At 39.3% G+C, this 19892-nt stretch overlaps 3 protein-coding genes across 3 annotated transcripts in view; 1 reads left to right on the plus strand and 2 right to left on the minus strand.

Annotated features, from left to right (window-relative positions):
- Positions 1 to 2495: 2495 nt before the first annotated feature.
- Positions 2496 to 8509, minus strand: p3h4 (prolyl 3-hydroxylase family member 4 (inactive)). The gene is made up of 7 exons (XM_026164359.1): positions 7921 to 8509; positions 6957 to 7106; positions 6678 to 6849; positions 6467 to 6595; positions 6231 to 6376; positions 5643 to 5726; positions 2496 to 3402 (listed from the first exon to the last, which is right to left on the minus strand). The coding sequence occupies exons 1-7, from the start codon at positions 8365 to 8367 to the stop codon at positions 3253 to 3255; spliced, it is 1278 nt and encodes a 425-aa protein (XP_026020144.1). The 5' UTR covers positions 8368 to 8509; the 3' UTR covers positions 2496 to 3252.
- On the plus strand, positions 7665 to 16504 carry fkbp10a (FKBP prolyl isomerase 10a). The gene is made up of 11 exons (XM_026164357.1): positions 7665 to 7749; positions 10256 to 10614; positions 11140 to 11285; positions 11372 to 11561; positions 11656 to 11801; positions 13164 to 13353; positions 13465 to 13610; positions 14840 to 15029; positions 15245 to 15387; positions 15475 to 15638; positions 15763 to 16504. The coding sequence occupies exons 2-11, from the start codon at positions 10415 to 10417 to the stop codon at positions 15946 to 15948; spliced, it is 1701 nt and encodes a 566-aa protein (XP_026020142.1). The 5' UTR covers positions 7665 to 7749; positions 10256 to 10414; the 3' UTR covers positions 15949 to 16504.
- A 1303-nt stretch (positions 16505 to 17807) lies between these two features.
- LOC113020407 (cytosolic 5'-nucleotidase 3) overlaps positions 17808 to 19892 on the minus strand; it is a 7608-nt gene continuing 5523 nt past the window's right edge. Inside the window, 6 exon segments of the mRNA XM_026164360.1 lie at positions 17808 to 18364; positions 18438 to 18638; positions 18719 to 18742; positions 18744 to 18882; positions 18977 to 19066; positions 19142 to 19227. Coding sequence (XP_026020145.1) covers positions 18260 to 18364; positions 18438 to 18638; positions 18719 to 18742; positions 18744 to 18882; positions 18977 to 19066; positions 19142 to 19227 — 645 coding nt within the window. The 3' untranslated portion in view covers positions 17808 to 18259.

Raw genomic sequence — 19892 nt, forward strand, 5'->3', positions numbered from 1 at the left:
GGTTTTTAAAGAAAGTAAGAATGTGTGTGTTTACATTAATGTTATGGGGCAGTTGTGTCTGTGTACACCTGAACATTCCTCCCATCACTGGTTTTTACCTCTAGCAGATCATCTCTTTCTACAACCTGTTGTGCGCTGCAGCCACGCACCCTAAAGGCAGCACAGAAAGAATTCAACATGCCATGTATCTACAAAAAAAAATGAGCACTAGCCAACTGTATGCACACCTATTTGTAAATATGTGCAAGATATACTGAATGTTAAATGCAATGTATGAAGATTTATTTAAAACTATGCTTAAAAAATAATTTATGTTTGAGAAAATTTATAGCTATCCATCTCCTGACACGCCCTGCCTCTGCAAATCTCTCCTGTAGACAAAGCTGTCCATGCATCTTTAAATGTGGCCAAAAAAAAAAAAAAAAAGCTACGCTTGCCATCTCATCATTTCTCTTGTAGTTCTAACTACCACTGAAATGAAATGCCATGAGTCTTTTGTACATTTGTTGATAGCCCTGATCCCTGGGTGAACGCCTCAGCCCAGAAACTTTGTAAATGAGATTAAAGAGATCTGGTTCGGGGTCCAGAATGCAGCTTGTCTGATGGCGTATGCGGTCAGTTTGGTTTGTTTTGAGCTTTGCACTATGGCTAATGCACTATTGTTATTAATACAATATGTACAGAGTGGATATCAAATGCAATCGGGAAGAAGAAGGAAGAAAATGAGATGCGTCTTACCCCATATTTTTAGAGACTATCTTTTTTGAAATTAATCAATGAAAAGGAATGAAATCAAGACTGCAAATGGATTAAAATGAAGGGAAAATAAAATATTAAAACACGAAGCCACAACTCTTACTCTCGCATGTCACTGTTGGTATTTCACAGCTTTAATCGATGGTTAGACTTTCTGCTTTTTTCTGGTTCTTAATTTTTTTTAAATATAATGATTATATGAAACTATCGTAAGAAGGTAGAAAAGAATCATGCAAAACATTGCGTAAATTATATGGCATTAAAGCTTTTATCAGAGCTATTTACACTACTGTGCAGAAGTCTGAAATCGCTCATTTCTTTATATTTTGTGCACGAGGCAGACTTTCTCCTAATTTTTGTTGAAGTTTTCTTGAGCAACAGTTTTCCAGGATTTCTGATGGATTTCAAACTTTGGCTTTGGGCAATACCTTAAAAAAAAAAAGTCATATGCTTAAAAAACTGACACCTCATCAGAAATGATCTCAGTGGAACAGTGACTGTCAAGAAGCCAAAATAAAGGAAGGGAAACTGGCAGAAAAGACTGAGGTATGCCAGATTACACAAGAACTGGACTGAAAATCAGTAACAACAGGTCTGAGTGATGAATTCAAATTTGAAGTTTTTCCCTCAAATTATTACCAATGTGCACAGAGGAGGTCAAGAGAGATAGAGTCATCTGTAAAACACGGTGGAGGCTTTGTCAAGGTTTATTGCTGCATTTCAGCCAGTGGTGTTGGGGATCTTGTCAAAACTGATGGAATTACAATGGAAGAAAAATGCCATCAGACTTTGATCCATCATTTAATACCATCTGGAAAGAGCTTAATTGTTTAACAGAGATCCCAAACACACTGCCAATGTAGTAAAAGCCTACCTAAATAGAAAAAACACAGAGTAGGAAACTACCAGATATGCACCAGGCTCCTCATGCCTGGTGCTTAACGGTTTCAAAGCTCCAAAGAAGAGCTTTGAATGTCCTTTGAGAACTATTTCTGAACACTACTTAAATAAATTATAAGAAAGTTCAGGATGTGCTGAAGAAAACCATGATCGTATAGAAAATATGTTTTTACACTCCATTTCTTTGCCTTTGCATGTTTAAATAAATTGCTCCTCTTTCCCATTTTACTAACACAAACTGAATAAATGAGGGGTGGCTCGAGACTTTTGCACGTTACTCTACATGGAGGGCAAAGTGGGTGAACCATGCAGCAAGAGCTTTGTGCTATATGGTGATTATTTATCTCAGGTTCATGAGCGCAACTACATCCCAAACACTTGCCTTCCTGTTGTACATCTAAAAATGCCCCACACATCTTGCTTTCATGCTCCGCTGTTGTCCCCAGAGTCGCCACAGATCTTCAATGAGATTTTTTTTCATTTGCTTTTGTGGTTTGGGTCCTTGCTAAATAAGATTAACTGCCTTTTTATAGGGTAAATCCCATGTTATAATATAAACTGGATGCTTACATTTTTTCAAGAGACCAGGTCGACCTCTACATTGTCTTTTTTTTTTTTTTTTTTTTTTAAATCAAGCGTCAAATACATTTGCAATATAAAAACATTATTTTTAAACCTTAAATTTAATTTATCAAACATCTTCACCATATTAATCAAACTTGGTTCCACAATAAATTGATTAGAGTAGTAATGTAATCAAAATAGTTTTTACAATGCAAGTATATTTGAGCTTATTAAAGTAGTTATTTTTAAAAAAATGTATGATTCCAATCAAAAAGAACACATTAAATTATTTTAATTAAAAGCATCTTATTACCAATATCTTATTGGTGGATGACAAATAACAACATAAAAGCCCCATGTCAGCATTGTTATATCACACCTCACAGCTTTCATTAAATAACAGTAAATAAAAACTGTAGAAAAGTCATTGGCAAATATCAGCATTGAGACCAATGATTGATTAGTCTTTCATACTGATCATCATGATGGGTAATTGTGTCCATTTAATAACCAACTAAGTTAAAATTAAAACAGAGCCCCCCGGTAAGATAAACCATGACAAGAAGCATGGGTTGAGTTAATGTAACTTGGATGAAATTTGATATCCTGCAGTAAGAGGGCCCTAAACACACAGGGTGCTTCTCACTCTGGGAGATTAGGGGGAGAGAAAAAGCTCACATAACAAAGTGAAAAAATCCAAATATATTCATGATTTTTCCCTGATAACAAAAGTAGCTTTCTATTTTGTTACCGTGCATATTTAAGATTTGTTCTCACCTCACAAACGTCATTTACTCATGGCTGTGCATGCACTAACAAGGCTGTGAATTTTAATCTTGTCAAAAAAACAGAAAAAAAGAAATCCCCACAATCAATCACCAGGGGGGCTCTGTGTTTTTGGTTTTTTTGCATAATACTGATAGGAATCTAGATGTTTGTCTGTAGATGGTTCATCATTTTTTGGGCATGTTTTCATGGGAGGTGGGACAGAGTTGGATGTGAAAGTGTTCTGCTCGAAGATAAAGACAGATGTCAGTCTATGACTTCTCCAGTGTCCCACTTAGTTTTGGGTTCCTGCCACCAATCAGCCAGGAGGGACTCCTCATAATCCCCCATACCCTCAAACTCAGTGTCAGGATGGTTTGAGCGAGAGGTGGTCATTTCTTCTGGACTTACAACTTCCTAAAATGTAAAAGAGAAAAACAAAACAAATTAACAGAAAACTCTTTAATGAGGCTACATTCACACTGTTGCGTTTGAAAACGCATTGTTTTCTCTCCGTTTTGGCCTCCCGTCCACACTTTCCCCGAAGGAAAACGCTCTCGAAAACGAATACATTTGAAGACGGTGCTTTAGCGTCACAGTGCGGACAGCGAAAACGGAGACTTTCGAAAACGATGACGCATTTTAGTCATGTGATACAGTCATGTGACCAATTAAACTAAGGTAGCGGAGTTGTTTTGTTTGCTCTCAATTTTGACAGCCCTATTAAAGATTAATATCAGTTTGTACATGCTTCAGATAGCTTTTCTTCAAATTCTTTAATTCTCACTCGCTTTTGCAAAAAACTTGGTGCTTTTCCTCGACATTTTGCTGCAACGTTTCAATGAGCTGGAAAGTAAATAAACGGCAGACAGAAATGAGGCAGGCTGAATCTTCTTGTGTTTCACGCATGTGCAGTAATGGAACTTAAGCGTTTTCGGCCCTTTCAATGTGGATGCACAACTCTGTGAAAACGACTGAAAACACTAGTGTGGACGCGGAGTGTTTTCAGATGAAAAGGCCATTTTCAAATCTATCTGGGCTAGTGTGGACGTAGCCTTACTTACAGTACTATTCAGAGATTCACTGACACATTCTTCTTCTTATGTCTGTAAATCTGTCAACTTTTGCACCCTGTAATTCAGCCTGAACTTTCACAGTCCTCCTTTCCCCTTCTCAGGTCCAGGCAGTGTGAAGCTGGGAGGAGCCGGCCTGAGTTAAATGGATGTGGCACAGTCTCAGTGGCCAACACCTCCAAGCCACATACCACACACTGCTGCCGGAAGACAACCCCCTCCACCCCTTCTTCCGCAGCCTTCACCCCTGTTTCTCCCTTTCATCCTCTGATTTATTTTCCTTTGTGTTCTCTACATTTAGTTTGTTGGTTAATTCCCCCAAAGTAAAGGTCTACACTCCTAAAGAAGATATGAAGTTTGCATTTTGAAAAACAATAACAGTAAACCCCAGCTGGATCCTCCAAGTCAAAGACTTATTTTTATCCTCTGTAGTCCTGCAGAGAGTTTGGATTTTATCTGCTGAGGTTTTCAGGCATCTGCGTCTGATACCTCAGCCACTGTTCCAGCACAAAGGGGACCGGTGGAATTTTGTTTTTGTTGTTAAAAGAAAAAAAAAAAACATCTCAGAGATAATTATCTCTGCAAGCTTAGTCAGATATGATCATCGTAGCTGTATACCAGTAGCTGGATTATAACAAAGGATTTCTTTGTAGTTTAGATGAACATTTATAGTTACTGTTTTTGTAAGAAAATGTCAAATTGGTATAGAAGTCAGACTGTAAGCGTTCAGTGTTTTCCTAATGGACATTTAAAACAATACATATTTAGAGTCTCAAACTGGACTATCCCTAACTTGTAAATTAAGTGCATTGCCACTGTAGCAGCATATAAAAAGATTGGCATAGCCACTGTGACGTCACCCATTGGTTTGTAAAGTGTGGTTTTGAAGCGTCGCACTGATGTTTGGGCTTCTAGCCATCTTGGCTTCTTGAAACCAAAAGTCATGAGAGAGTGTTGGATCTGACCGGCAAACTGAAGTTACTGAGGAAATAAATAAATCTTTTCCCAGTCTTTGCCTAAAATAGGTTTTAAAGGCTTTCCCCCTCTATAAGCTATATTACTATGTATGAACAACATTTGGTAGCGTACATTCATCCAAGTCTTTACAATTCTAATGTAGAGGAATGTGCTGAAACTATTGTGAACCTCCACTGTGTGTGTGCTTGATTGAGACATTTCCTGTTGGAGCTGTTGATTGACTTGGTCCTTGTTCGGCATTTTCAGTGAGAATTATTTTTGCACCATGTCTTTCTCTTATGATATTTCAGACTGCAGTCTATCTATCAAAATGATCATCATTTTGTATTAGATAAGGTTTGAAACCAGCAATAAGTAACATAAACTCATTGGCAAAAGATTTTGTTATAGCTTGTCCTCTGCTAAATTGGTGCCACAGTTCAGTTTGTTTAATGCTGCTAATTAAATGCCATATTGTATAAAGATTAGTCCTTCAGATAATTTTTTTTTCTTTCTTTAAAGGAATTAATGTAATTTCCGTTGACGCTTAAGCTCAAGCCCTCATGCTGTCTAAAAACAGTGCGCCATTAGTCAACATCAGCCTTTGAGCCAAGTGTAGAAACATACCTCATCGTCTGTTTGCAGGTAGCTCAGAGCAAACTCCAGCATTTCTTTCTGTTTGGTCGTCTGGTTAAAGTACCTCAGTGCCTCCTGGAAAAGTTAAAGGGACATCAGCTTTTGTGTAAGCTCAAGCAACCAGTGGGAACAAACAAACAGTTTTACAACACAGAGCTGAATGACAAATTTGGCTAGCTGGTTTTTTGTTTACTGGCTTTTCTCCTCTAAGTTTAGAAGCCTTCATGTGTTTACAGCAGCACTACATGTATTTAAAACCAGGATGCAAAGAACTTTACAGGCTAGACCAGCTTCAGATGGGTCTAGCCCATAAACTGCACTGCAGCTGCTGCCAATTTTACACCCTGCAGAAAAGACAGGAAAACATATCTGCCGTACACAACTATACAAGTTTCTAATTACCACCCTGAAATTGTGTTAATGTTCACGCCGTGACCGCTTCATGCTACCATTTTCCTGCTTTGCAATATGCACCGCCTGCTGCTTCCAAACAATCCAGTCTGCATGAGCTGCAGCTAAACCGCTCAAGTCCTGGAAGAGCCGATGAATGAAGACTGGTACAGTTTTTGTTTTACTCACAGGCCGAGGTTCAAAATCATTATCGTTGAGGCCCCACTGCTCCCGGTAGAAGCGATAATACGCCACATTTTGTTGCATCACCTGGTCTTTGGGGTCGAACAGCATGTAACTTGCTGCACACGGAGCAGCGTTCTTTACATCATTTACTGGAAACAAAGTAATACATGTTTTAAAAAACCCATTATATTACACAGATCTCTGCAAAACAAAGCCAAAGTCTTGGTAATAGTTCTTACATTTATAATAAGAAAACTGGAGGTAGTGATACATAGTAGCTACAAACTTCTCCACAAAGAAGCCTCCAACGCTGGGTGTCAGGTTCTCCTCGCATTTAAATTTACATTTCAGAGCATTTATATAGAGATCTGATGGAAGCAAGAAGGAGAAAATGTTATTTTGCCTCAAATAATCTGAATTTAGACTGCTCCTGAATGACTCTCCTCTTACCCGCCATGCTGGGATAGAAATCTTTGAACTCCACAATCTCATATGAGCTGTCACAGCCAGCTAAACAGAGGTTGTATACTTCAAAGTACTGTGTGATGGCCTGCTCCATGTTTCTAGCACTGTTGCTGAAGTCTCCGTTGTTGTAGAGCGTCACACTTTTCAAGAAAACACTCTGTGTAGTAAAGAGATTCATTTAAAAAAAACAACAACAAAAAAAAACATAGAACTCAAACATCAGACCTCTCATTGGTGCAATACGACAGTGCTTAGGGTACAAACTTCATATGGCTGCTCCTCGTGATCAATGAGATATTCCTCCACGTCAAACAGTGTCTTGTAGTAGTTCATGTTCTTTGTTAAGAGGACATCATCTGGGTTCTTCTTCAGGAAAGTGTGAGTTGCAGCCACTGCCTTCTCCAGGTTGTTAAGCTGAGGGAGAATGTAACACATGGCACTGGAGTTACAGGAAGATACTTTTTTTTTTACTTTTAAGGTAAACGTTTTTAAAAGAGGACATGTCAGAGCACATCATTTCTTGAGAAGTCAGTAAACAGCTGATAGATGCAGTGGTTGGAAACTAAGTGATAATATCAGATATCACACACCAGAGTCAGGTAAAAGATCTGGACAGATGTTCGTGGAAGTGGGTCGGTATACCCTGTTAGTTTGAAGTATAATAAAAGGTATCATTTTGGGGGAGGGTTAATCAACAATAAATAAATATGCAGAATAATCTCTGAGTGAAAGAGGGGGGCACAGCAGATATTCTGCTTTTAGGATTCAGAGTTAAAGGGTTTCTGATGATGTACGTTCAATTAATTTCCCCCACAGCATGGATGTTGTTAGTGTGGAGGCAATTTAATGACCAAGCATACTTTTTACGCGAAAGATCTTGCCGACTAAGTACCCCCACCCCCCCATCACTCTGACAGAAGAATAGGGGGATTGTTTTTAGGGGAACACTGGAAGAGACGTGGCACATGCTCAACTGCTGCTTGGCCAGCAGGAGGGCGCACAGCAAAGTAGTGGCGAAATTACACTCCACAGCTAACCCACTAGAAATTTCCTCTCGGTAAGTAAAACGAGCCAGCCTGTCTAGAGAAGCCAACTGCAGACGCTTTTGTTGAATGAATGCTCCCGTTACGCGTAAGATATTCTTGTGATATGCCGTGCTTAAGTACTGCACCAACTTTGCATTACACTCCCAGAGTCCCAGTGAACTCACTTCCACACTTAGTCTCACCTGGAAGTATGCATACTGTATGTAACGATAAGGTATCCTTTTCTCGAAAGTTTCCAATAAATCTCTCCGTGGATATGTGAGCTTAAACACTGGAAAATCTGCCTTGCACTTTTTAAGGCAAGCAGCTCTCAGCAGGATGTGGCGCATGACGCGGAGGCTGGTATCCTCGAACAGGGTGTCGTTGTCCCGGCTGACGGAGCTGCAGTTGCTGCAGCAGAAAGCCTCGCTGTCCCGGAGGAGCCGGTGGAGCCGCAGGCTCAGCTCCAGGAACTTGATAGTTTCTGCCCAGTTTTGCGCTCCGTATTGCTCCATCGCGTAGTTGTACGCGGATTCCAGCGGCATGATGTCCTTCTGAGGGAAACTTTTAAAGCTGTACTTCTCATACTGAGCGTCCACCGGCGCAAAAATAACGAAGAAGAAGGCCAGGAACAAGCTTCTCGTGAGCATCTTTACCTTCACAGGCTCCCTCAGCCGTCTGTCAGTGCTTTGAATGGCTCAGGAGACCTCCTTCTTTACTTTAACAGGGATCGTTCATGTCTGTGATACCTGTAAAAAACACGGGACGAAAACGCGAACATCTAGTCAAGATTTTCAGAATAAAAGCTTTAATGAGCGTTCATCAAAATAAATAAATAAATATTGATCTCTTGTCTTCTGCTCATTCTGTACAGTATTTACTTCTAAAAGATGGCATCGGTCATACATATTCGTTTAAGATAAATAATATAGAACACAGTACGTGTGTGCATATTATTTTTATAGTTAGTCTCATTTTTAAAAAAATTAAACAATTTAAACAACATGACAATTAATGTTTTTGTGCGTAAAAGCTACTGGAAGGCTGCATTTTTAGAATGTCTGGATTAACCTGCTTTTCTTAGTTTAAAAGTGTGGTTGTGAAATTAATATTAATTGTTATAAATATCATTAAGAAACATCCGGTTCGCTACAAGTTGGAGTATTTTTCGTTTATTTAAAATTCCAAAATATAACGGTTTTAAAAAATATAAGGTTTTAAATGCAGCTTGGCAGTCGGTAAAATGCAATCTTGGCAATTACCTTGAAAATAGAGCTCAGTACTTCCGGTATATTTCTTGTTAATTCTGGGGGGCTTGACACAGACGTCACAGAATGAGTTGGGAAGAAAAGGGTCAATGTTTTCCACATAAAACGCAGAAGATGCAAACAAACCAGATGTAATATTACTTTAATCGTTTTTTTTTAATTTACATGAATATTTATCAGTGTTCATACGAAGTGTCTTATGAGTTGAAGATTCTTGATTTCTGCTGACATTTCGAGCAAATGGACAAGCTGAGACTAGTGAGGTTAAAACTCCATGCGCATAGTTGACACATGACTTGTGGGCATATTTGAACTCCGTGTCTGCAATATTTCAAAATCTTTGCAGTTACCATTAGAAGCCCTTCGGGGTGTCTGGATGAGATGGTTATTAGGATGCAATAACTATTTAAACCGTAGAAGACTCCTTGCATGAGCCTGCCTCCCTGAAATGTGCCACCAGATGATACGGGATTACAAATTCAGGCTCGTTTCATTTGTGAGCTGAAATCATAGAGCCGGGCCTTTTGGGACAGGCATTACACGTTTGCAAGATTCCATTAGAAAGAGGGTGGGGGCCCCGGGGCCACTCCCCCTCCTGCTCCTCTCTGGAGTACAGGACCAGAAAGATACGACAAGCAAGCCTGAAGGAGATGGGATAAGGCCGGAAGTGTGTTTAGTTTTCCATCCACATTAAAAAATATAAAGTATTATTAATGAGAAATAAATTATGTATGTGTCTCAGATCGTGCGCTGTGCTGCATTCAGGGTTGGAACACACGGTGCCACTTAACAGCCAGACCGCATATCTGGAAGTTTCTACACTTGGCAAACAATCTTATTTTTTCAGTTTTCACACACTTTCATAATGTTCTACCGTTCACATTATACATCTGTAATGTTAATGACAAATAGGGTGACCTAGGGTCCCACTTTAAGCGGAAGTGTCCCTTTTCCTGGCTAACACTTATCTCTCAAAGCAGATGTGGTTATTTATCCATACTTCCCTATTGATACCCGAAGATGATAACCAGACATGAGTGTAAGAAGTATATAGGAAGGCTGCATTCAGATAAAATCAAGTATATTTGTACTTTACATGCTAAATATTTCAAATCTGTATAGTTTATGTACAATAATATTATTATTATCATAATTATTATTATTTATGTCACACAAAGTAAGTTAGACTTACAGGGGGAAAAAAGTTGAAATAAGCATTATCAACTTTTATATTGAATATTAAAGTGTCTTTTTTTCTCTCTGTTTGGAGGACTATTATTTTGAAATCCCTTACCGGAAGTCATCTATATCATTTAAACGAGCTTCACGGCCAGACCAGCGTCAACTTTTTGCTGCTGTATCGGTTCCACATCTTGAACCACATCACCGGCGGGCAGACGGGCTCTCACTCTACTGAGCAGCTTTTCAAATGGATTTATTGGCATGTTTTCAGCTTTTACTTCTGTCGCACTTATTGACTGTGAACTGTAGCCCCGGTCCGTTACTCGACGTTGTCGTGGATCGTTATGACATTCCGAAAGTTTGTCCTCGAGAAGTGGAAATAGAAGATTTTGTTCGTTATCATTTCAACGGTACCTTCTTTGAAGACGGGAAAAAGTTTGACTCCAGGTGAAGTTACAGCGAAATGTCAGTTAGTTTAGCTTCAGAATGAGCTAACTAGCGCTAATTGTTAGTATAGAAAAGGACTACAGTTCCCACGAACTGCTTGTAACGTTAGCTTTCAATGAAATTATGATTACTGTGTGATTAAAAATGGTTCACTGTGCAGTAAGGGCAATGCTTACACAGTAAAAAAGTTATTACAGTAAGCACAGAAGTAAAGAAAGCTAACACGCATTTTATTTGTTCTTTTAATGGATTTTTCTTCACATATGTTTACTGCAGCAGTGATGACTGCAAATGTGTCAGTAGCATCTCAGCTTCAGCAGAGGTGAAGCTGAGAAAATCACAGCAATTATTTGCTGTGATTTAGTATCTACACGGGTTAGTTTCGGGCAGTTAGTAGATGGCATACCTCCCTTGCATTCCATTCCCTTGAAAAATAAAATAAAATAAATTAATTTAAAAAATCACAACCCATTTTTATTTTGTTCACGCTGTTTTTCACTCTCATCTCCATCACCGCCTCTGCAGCTATGATCGAGGCAAAGCTTTCATCAGCCAGGTCGGCCTGGGCAGACTCATCGCAGGGATGGACCGGGGTCTGCTGGGCATGTGTGTCAACGAGCGCAGGAGGGTCACAGTCCCTCCACATCTGGCCTATGGAAGCATAGGAACAGGTGCAGAGGAGCACAGCAGTGACGGCACTTTACTGGTGGCATTATGTGGGCTGACTTGTGACACTCTGATCTCTATCTCTGTTCAGGTGGTATAATCCCTCCTGATGCTGTGCTGGTTTACGATGTCCTTCTGCTGGATATCTGGAACGAAAAGGACAAGGTTGAGATCCGCACTCTCGACAAACCTGCGAGCTGCAGGCGAACAACTGCAGCATCAGATTTTGTCCGTTACCACTACAACGGCACTCTGCTCTCTGGTGAACTCTTTGACTCCAGGTGAGAGGGCAAAAGTTTCATTAGAAGCTGAAAAGCATCTCTTTGTTTGTTTCTTTGATTATCAGGAACTTTGAACTGTCAACTCTTTATTTAGTTACTCGAGGAATGCCACCTATGACACCTACCTGGGCCAGGGTGACCTCATTAAAGGCATGGACGAGGGTCTTCTGGGCATGTGTATTGGGGAAAGACGCCTCATTATCGTCCCACCCTTCCTGGCATACGGAGAGAATGGCTACGGTAATAACTACTATTAAGATGTCTTTGGCTAGTGTGGCATTTCTTTTAATTCACCTGTTGACAACCTCAAAATGTAACCTCTTATTAATAATCATAGTGACCTGTTTCGTTTCTTTTAAAGGGTTAAGTTTAAAACTTCATATGTTTTCTGCATGTTTATCTGCATATCACATTCAAATATCAGTATTTTTATATATATTTCTGATTTTGCGTGTAGGATTTGGTGTGCTAACGTTCAGAGAAATTGTCAGAGGACATTTATGAGTGTCTTTATGATGACTGATTGATTGATGATTGTTTACTAGTATATTCACAAGCTGTACAGCTTTTCCTCCTGTTAGAGACTTCCCCTATGGCTATTCATACTACACCAGTAATTATGTAATAGATAAACAATGAACTTACAGGAAAAGTAACTGTTTTTTCACCATCTACTAAATTTCTGGGTTGTTTGTTTTGTTTTGTTTTGTTTTTTTTACAATGGGTTCATTGTTCACATTTTCTAAAAAAAAAAAACATGCTTTTGTTAGAAAATGTGAACAATGCAACTAAGCAACTCATTTTGCACATTTATTTCTTACAATTTAAAGCCCAACGAGTAGTGCTGACAGAAAAACTGAGATGTGCTGTTGAGATTGCACTTCTTATATTAAGATGTCACGGGAAATAAATGTTTAGTTAAACTTATTTTCAGTGACTGAAAGGCGAGTATCAGTAGTCTGGCCCACTTAAGATCAATATTTTCTATATGTGACCCACGATGTGAAATCAGTTTGACATTCCTGCTCTAGTACAAGGAAAATAAAGCATCAGAAAGATTGAAAGTTGATCCTAAAACTTTGGGCGTACTTTAAAAAATGGAGACCAGGATGTGTGTAGGGACAAAATTTTGTTACAGTAAAATCCATTACTTTGACTTTTACTGGATGGCCTTCCTTGCTGTCTTATTTGGTGTTTGCGCTGGGCAAAGCTTCAATATGGATACTTTCAAATTCAATTGGCTGTCTTGCTGGTAACCAGTGTTGGCCACAGATATGCGTCCTCTCATTTTCGATGTGGAGTGTAAATGCTTGTGGGTTTGGATTTCCTAAGCGCTGAGTGCAGTAACAGAGGCTAAGCTAGCTGCAGGATAGTTATTCAATCTCTTTTACTGTCTTGTACTGTCTAAATTGCACTGTCTTATTTTATATTTATTTTCAAAAATTGTGAGTGAGGATGTTTTAGAGTTGTCTTAATAATCATTTAACAAACCTCAGTTGAATCGGAGTAGATAAAAAAGGATTTAGGTGGTCACTTGTTCAATGAGTTTTAATTTTTTTTTAATAACTTTCTTTCATGAACATGCTTCTTTCCTCCCAACAGGAACCATGATCCCTCCTCAGGCCACGCTGGTATTCGAGGTGCTGATAGTTGATGTCTTTAACCCCAAGGATGATGTAATCGTGGAGGCAAAGGAAGTGCCTAAAGGCTGCACGCGCACAACAGTGACTGGAGATTACATCCGCTACCACTACAATGGCACATTTCAGGATGGCACACTCTTTGACTCGAGGTACACTTGAGAGTTTTTTTGTTTGTTTGTTTGTTTTTTCATTTTTAGAAAGTAAATAAGCTATCATCCAAATAAGCTTCTTTCAAGCTCTCTCTCACTCTCCTTTGACAGCTATCAGCGAAATAGCACCTACAACACTTACATCGGTATGGGATACGTGATCCAAGGGATGGACAAAGCCCTGCAGGGGCTGTGCATAGGAGAGAAAAGGAGGGTCGTAATTCCTCCTCACTTAGCGTATGGTGAAAAAGGAGTCGGTGAGTTTGATGTCTGCAAATAGGAGGTTTTAAAGTGTTGTCTGAGTGAGCGCATCAGAGGTGGGAAGTAGTGATATACAAATACTTAGTGTACTTAACTAGAATTTTTAGGTATCTGTACTTTAATTATTTTTCAGAAAACTTTTTACTTTTACTCCCAACATTTTCACACAAATATGTGTACTTTCTGCTCCTTACATTTTCAAAGTAGACTCGTTACTTTAGGTTTAAGGAATTTGAGTGGAGTTATTCCATGTCCCTGTGTGCATTCAAACATCAAAGTGATTTGAGCCTAAAAAGTTACATATGTAAGGCAATAGTGTATCTAATGGTATATCAGTCACCAGGGGGTATCGCATACAACAAGATGAGGTAAAACCATGTAATTTATTAATAATCTATTGCATCACAGTCAGGTTAAAGTAGGCCAGTGTTTTTGGCACATCACCGGAACGAGTGTAGATGTTCTGTAGTCATGGTACTTCAGCATCTAGCTAGCTCTACAGAAAAAGGGCAACTGAATACCATCTAGTATAAAGACAGTGTAAAAAGTATACTGTCAGTGTAAGGGATGGAAATCAGCGAAGTTAGCTTGTGAAATGTTGGGTTACAGCTTGTTGAATTCAGTTGTGTAAATCAAACAAAGAGCAGCAGCAGTAGAAGTCAGCTGATCAGTCTGTACACAAAGAAAATCTGCTGGAGCCCAAAATAGAAATTATTGTAATTTTTTTCCCCACGTTGAACCACTACAATCAATCTTAGCATTCCCACATCTGCTGAATCCCATGTTAATCCTGACTGTGCTCATTTCCCTGTTAAGCTGTGGAGGCAAAGTCATCCTCTACAATGTATGCAACAAAAAAATAGTGCTTTTCTTCTTAAATGCTCGTGTTCTGCATAACTGATTCAAGCTGAGTACAATTTTTAGAATTACAGTTCAGACTGAAATAAAGTTTGTATTCTCATTTATTAATTGTTTTATTATATTACTATAGCAAGAGGTTCAGTTAGATTTGCACAACAATAGCTCATAGAAACATCCTCAAAAGAGTTACTTTTTACTTGTTTAGTTTGAATACATTTCAGGTCCTGTACTATTTCAATTTACTTGAGTAAAGAAGTTGAATCAGTACTTCAACTTTTATCAAAGTATTTTTAACGCATGCGTCTGTACTTCTATGTGTATAAATGTCATGTTTCTTGTTTTGTTTTTTAATTTTATCTTGTAGGAGACTTCATTCCTGGATCTGCTGTGCTCGTCTTTGACATTCACGTCATTGATTTCCACAACCCAAAAGATCCAGTCAATATCAAAGTTACCCATAAGCCTCAGGAGTGTAACATGAGAAGTGAAGCTGACGATTTGATTCAGTACCGCTACAATTGCTCCTTGATGGACGGCACCCTGCTGTACACCTCGTGAGCGCCCTCTGCTGTTCACTCTGCTACACTGCACCCTCCACCTCATGCATGTAATCATTGCTGGCTCCTTGTCTGACAGATTTCCGTGGGCCTCGAATTCATACCATCTTTGTCTTTATGACAAAAGCATGTATGCTTGCATGGCTCCAGGTTTTTTTTTTTTTTCTTTCCTAAATGTTCTCTGTTAAAAATAGTTATGAATCACTTTGCAGGGACCAGTATGATTCACTTTCTATCACTACTCTGGGAGCAAATAATGTGATCCTGGGTCTGGAGGAAGGTTTAAGAGGCATGTGTGTAGGCGAGAGGAGAGAAGTGGTCATCCCTCCCCACTTTGGCCATGGTGAAAATGAAGGTCAGTCATCAAGAAACTCAGATACAGTATTTATTTATTTTTTGTTCTTTTTCATGTAATTTTCCTCTTCTTTAATGGCATCTCCAGCCGGAGGAGTTCCAAGGAGTGCAGTGCTCTTCTTTGAGTTGGAGTTGGTGGAGCTTCAGAAGGGTGTACCTGAAGGCTACATGTTTGTGTGGGTCGGGGATGGCCCTGATCCCCTCTTTCCTGCTATGGACCTTGATGGAGACAAACAGGTCCCCCTTGAGGAGGTAAAAAGAGAAGCTAAAATGACTTTTTTTCCTTCTAATTTTTTTTTTTTTTTTTAAATAAAGGAACATTGCTGCACACAGTAAAAATGTTTTATAACTTAGACACTCCTCCAATATTCTCCAGTTTTCAGTCTTCATCAGGCTCCAGGTTCAAGGAGGCAAGGGTCGTCTTCGGCCGGGGATTGATGCCGACAGCATTATTAAGGACATGTTTGATAATCAAGACCGTAATAAAGATGGCAAGATCGTAGAAGATGAACTGACGGTTACAGAGGATGACGTGTCCAAACAAGCAAGAGATGAGCTATAAAGAGGACATCTACGTGTTTCACTGGTGATTAAGTACAGGCGTGCAATGGCTGAGGTAACGCTGTTGTTTTAGTGTGTTGTGGAACAGCTCTGAATTTTTCAGGACTCATTTCTCATCTACTGGGCCTTTTCACTTCAGACAACTCGCCCTGTAGTTGGAAAAATTGTATTTTCCATACAAAACATCTGTTTACCAAAACTCTGAACCCAAAGCAGCTATATGAGATTCAGCCATCATTAATAACTTTTACACCAGTGTTTTTATAACTGTGATGTGTCAAAAACATGGTCAGTATGTTGTGGCCAGAAGCGCTTTTTAAAATGCTGATGGAAGAAAAAAGATCTGTAAGGAAGGCACATGTCATTTACCAAGAATCTGGGCAGGGCCCAACTTCCACAATAGTCCAGCTGTTACAAAAGTCATGTGATTTGCTGTTGATTTAGCAATTTAGATTTACCTTTGGTCCTTCATCTTAATATAAAAATGATTACAAAAAACACTAGTTGTACAGTATTGTTTGTGGCTGTGTACCAATGTACAATAAAATATTTTATAACAAAAAACCTTTGTGTGTTGTCAATGAGCTAAACTCAATTGGTCTGGCCTTGCACAACAGCCCCGGTGTCTCAGGCAAATGCACTGCCCACCTCTGTGTTTGTGTAGTTTTATTTCTGGCATAGCTGAAAATAAATAGGTAATTATTTTGGACAACAGGACAAATCATAAACTGTTATGCCACACCGTCAGCGGACGATTAGACCAACAAAGAAAATACTTTTTGAACATGCACAAGAGAATTGAAGAAGAGTGCAGGGTGGAGTGGCTGGAGATTGAGGTTGACGGTGATTTGTGACAGGAGGGCAGCAGCGAGAGTGTAGTGATGCCTGCCATCATGTACGGCTTGGAGACCCAGATGCCAAGTTATAAAGCAGAGACATGTTAGAGAGGCAACGTTGAGATCCTCTGGACATATGGAGGAGGAGGATAGTGAATACATTTGACAAATGATGTTGAACACGAGGCTGCCAGGTACAAGGAAAATGGAAATGCCACAGAGGAGGTTCAAAAATGCAGTGAAGGAGGACGTGCAGAGGGTTGGCGTGACAGAGGAAGATGCCAGGGAATAGGGTAAGATAGAGGCAGCTGATCCACTGTGGTGACTCCTGAAGGGAGTGCCCAAAAGCAGCTTCATTTAAGGTTTTAGAAAGAACAGTAACACCACATTTCTGTTATGTGAAAAAAGTTAAAATTACAAATTGCTAAAAAAAAAAATATACAAAAATATTTTTCTAAAAGCAAAGTGTCAAACATCAAATAAAAATTGCAGTTGATTTTTTTAAAAGTCTGTTTTTAGATTAAAAGCAGGGGTGATAGACAGTGTTGAAAATTCTTCAGTGATTTTCAGTAACAATCCAGCTGAAAGTTTCTGGGCCAGCTTGGGCCTTCTCAGCTGATGGTCCCAGAATCTCCAATATCAAGTCAGTTTAATTACTGTCAGTCAGAAAACGTACAACTGCATTTGGGACGTCCAAGCTTTCATCCTTTATCAACACAATGTCATATGAGTCAACCCACTGTAAACCATTATTATGGCAACCAGCTCTTCTTAATACTTACTTTGAGTTAAGGGATGAGAGAGGTGAACAAGAGAGTGTAGGCAGGATGGAGTTGGTGGAGAAAAGTGTCAGGCGTGATTTGTGGCTGGTCATCATCGGAGTGAATGGATTAAACATAGTATTGAGACCTGCTATGATGTTATGTTTGGTAAGAGAAGTTTGGAGATGAAGTTAGAGAGGCAAAGTTGAGATGACGACCACTGTAATGACTCAAGGCAGAAGTCGAAGAAAGAAGCAGCAACATAATTTTTTTTTTCTTTTATTCCAGACTCAGATAGACAGAAAGCATCAGACCGTTCAGTGATTTAAAAACACTGAACCTAAAGTTTAAAATTTGTAGCAAAACATAACTACTTTATTAACGTTTTATTGTATTTCTTGCTAATATTCTCATAATTTCAATGTAATAGTTATTACAAATTACTGACTCTAAATATAGAAATATGTTTTCTATCTTTTCTTTCCCTGTTCCTAAATGTATTTACCGACAGGCCACCACAAGATGGCACTGCAGTGCTAAAAAACAGTGTCTGTTTTCAGATTACAATTCACCGAAAAGGTGCTTTTTTTGTAAGAGAATGGAAGTCGTTTTCAGAGCAAATACTAGGTCAAGTACCGCCATTTATGTCAAAGTTTGAACAGTAGACACACACATGCAGCTTTTAGGCTACAGCTATCAGCTGAGGTAGGTCCAATTACTCAGTGAGAAAGCGAATAACTGCATTTGGAACATCCAAGCTTTCATCCTTTATCAACACAATGTCATATGAGTCCAGGTATGATTGTTTCCTCTCCTCCACCTGTGGAAATTAAAAAATAGATAAGTATCAATTCGCTTTAGTGAACATAACTGCGTGCATGCTTTTTGCTTACCTTGTCATTAAGGAAGCCGATCTTGAGGATGTTCTCCATGTCCTGCACTCCATCAGCCATGTTCAGATCCCCTAGAGAGTCTCCTAGTAGTAGCACATTTGTCTGTGTGCGCAGCTCCTGGAAATGTCCGGTGTTGAGCAGCGCACCTTCCCTTTTATTGTAGATGTGAATCAGTTCTCCTTTGAAAGCCTTCAGCACCCCCTGTGCAAACAGATCAAGTCAAATTATTATTTAAATGCCTGAGTGGAGGTCAGGTTATAGTTTGTGGTGTATCTACTCACAGACTCATCAAAGTCCAAGTAGTTTGGAGATGACCTTGACATTTGGGTGGAAGATGTCAGACTGGCGTATCACCTCTTCCAGGATGTCTCCTATTCCAGCAGAGAAGATGAGCAGGGGGATGCTGTGCTCATGCAGGTGGTCAAAGAAATCCTTGTAGCCGTCCCTGTTAAAAGACATGAAAAAGAATCCACATTAGCTGCATTACAAAAATGTTTTCAACGTTCAAGAACTAAACAGATCTTCGGGGATGCTCATACCTCAGCTTGGCGTCAGAGTCCCTCACCGCCTTGGCTAACCCATCCTTCTTAATTTTCTGATTCACCAGCAGCTCGTGAGCCTTTGTCCACCTGAGATACAGTCGAGTTATTAAATACCCTTCCAACACTGTTAAACACAAGTCATAGCTCTGTGTACACACTCACCACTCCACCATAAGAGGCAGCTTCTCCTCTACTGACAGCGTAGTGTCGATCTCTATGGGGTAGTATTTGTCGAGCAGCCCCTGCAGCTGTAGAGGACATGACAGTGTTATAAAAACTGATCAGCAAATATCACAATTCTTCTAGAGTTGGCAAGTCTCACCACCACTCAGCAGCCATCTGGGCAATGCTTCTGGATAGTTATTTGGGGTGTTATTTTAAACCCCCTGCATGAATGAACAGGGAGCAAGCCTTCAGGTTCAATTCAATTATCACTACATACTTCACTTTTATTATTCATGTGCAAAGTTCTTTTTTGTCCCTGGCTCAGTCCGGAGTGTTGACCAGCTTACTCATGAAACACTAAACAAATGTTGTACTTACTCACCTTTTGGATACAGTAACTTTTATTTGACACAAGAAATACCAGAATGCCTGTATCTAATAATATCCATCATGTATTGGTCAAAAATAACCCTTTTTCCTTTCACGCCACATCCCTTAACTAGCTGTCAGTTTTAAAACCAATATTTCTGAATGCTCTCATCACACTCACAAACGATGAGCTTGCATCATAATTATTAAATATATATAGTTAGGTATAAAATGATGTTGTTAATCACTTAAACTTTGTAAAAGATACCATGAACATGTTATAGATGAGCTTATAAATCAAGAATAAAAATCGATATCTGCATTGATAAATGACATACTAAGGCGGATTAATTTCAGTAGTATTTTTAAGTACTTACTA

Source organism: Astatotilapia calliptera, chromosome 4 (genome assembly GCF_900246225.1).
Source record: "Astatotilapia calliptera chromosome 4, fAstCal1.2, whole genome shotgun sequence".
NCBI lineage: Eukaryota > Metazoa > Chordata > Actinopteri > Cichliformes > Cichlidae > Astatotilapia > Astatotilapia calliptera.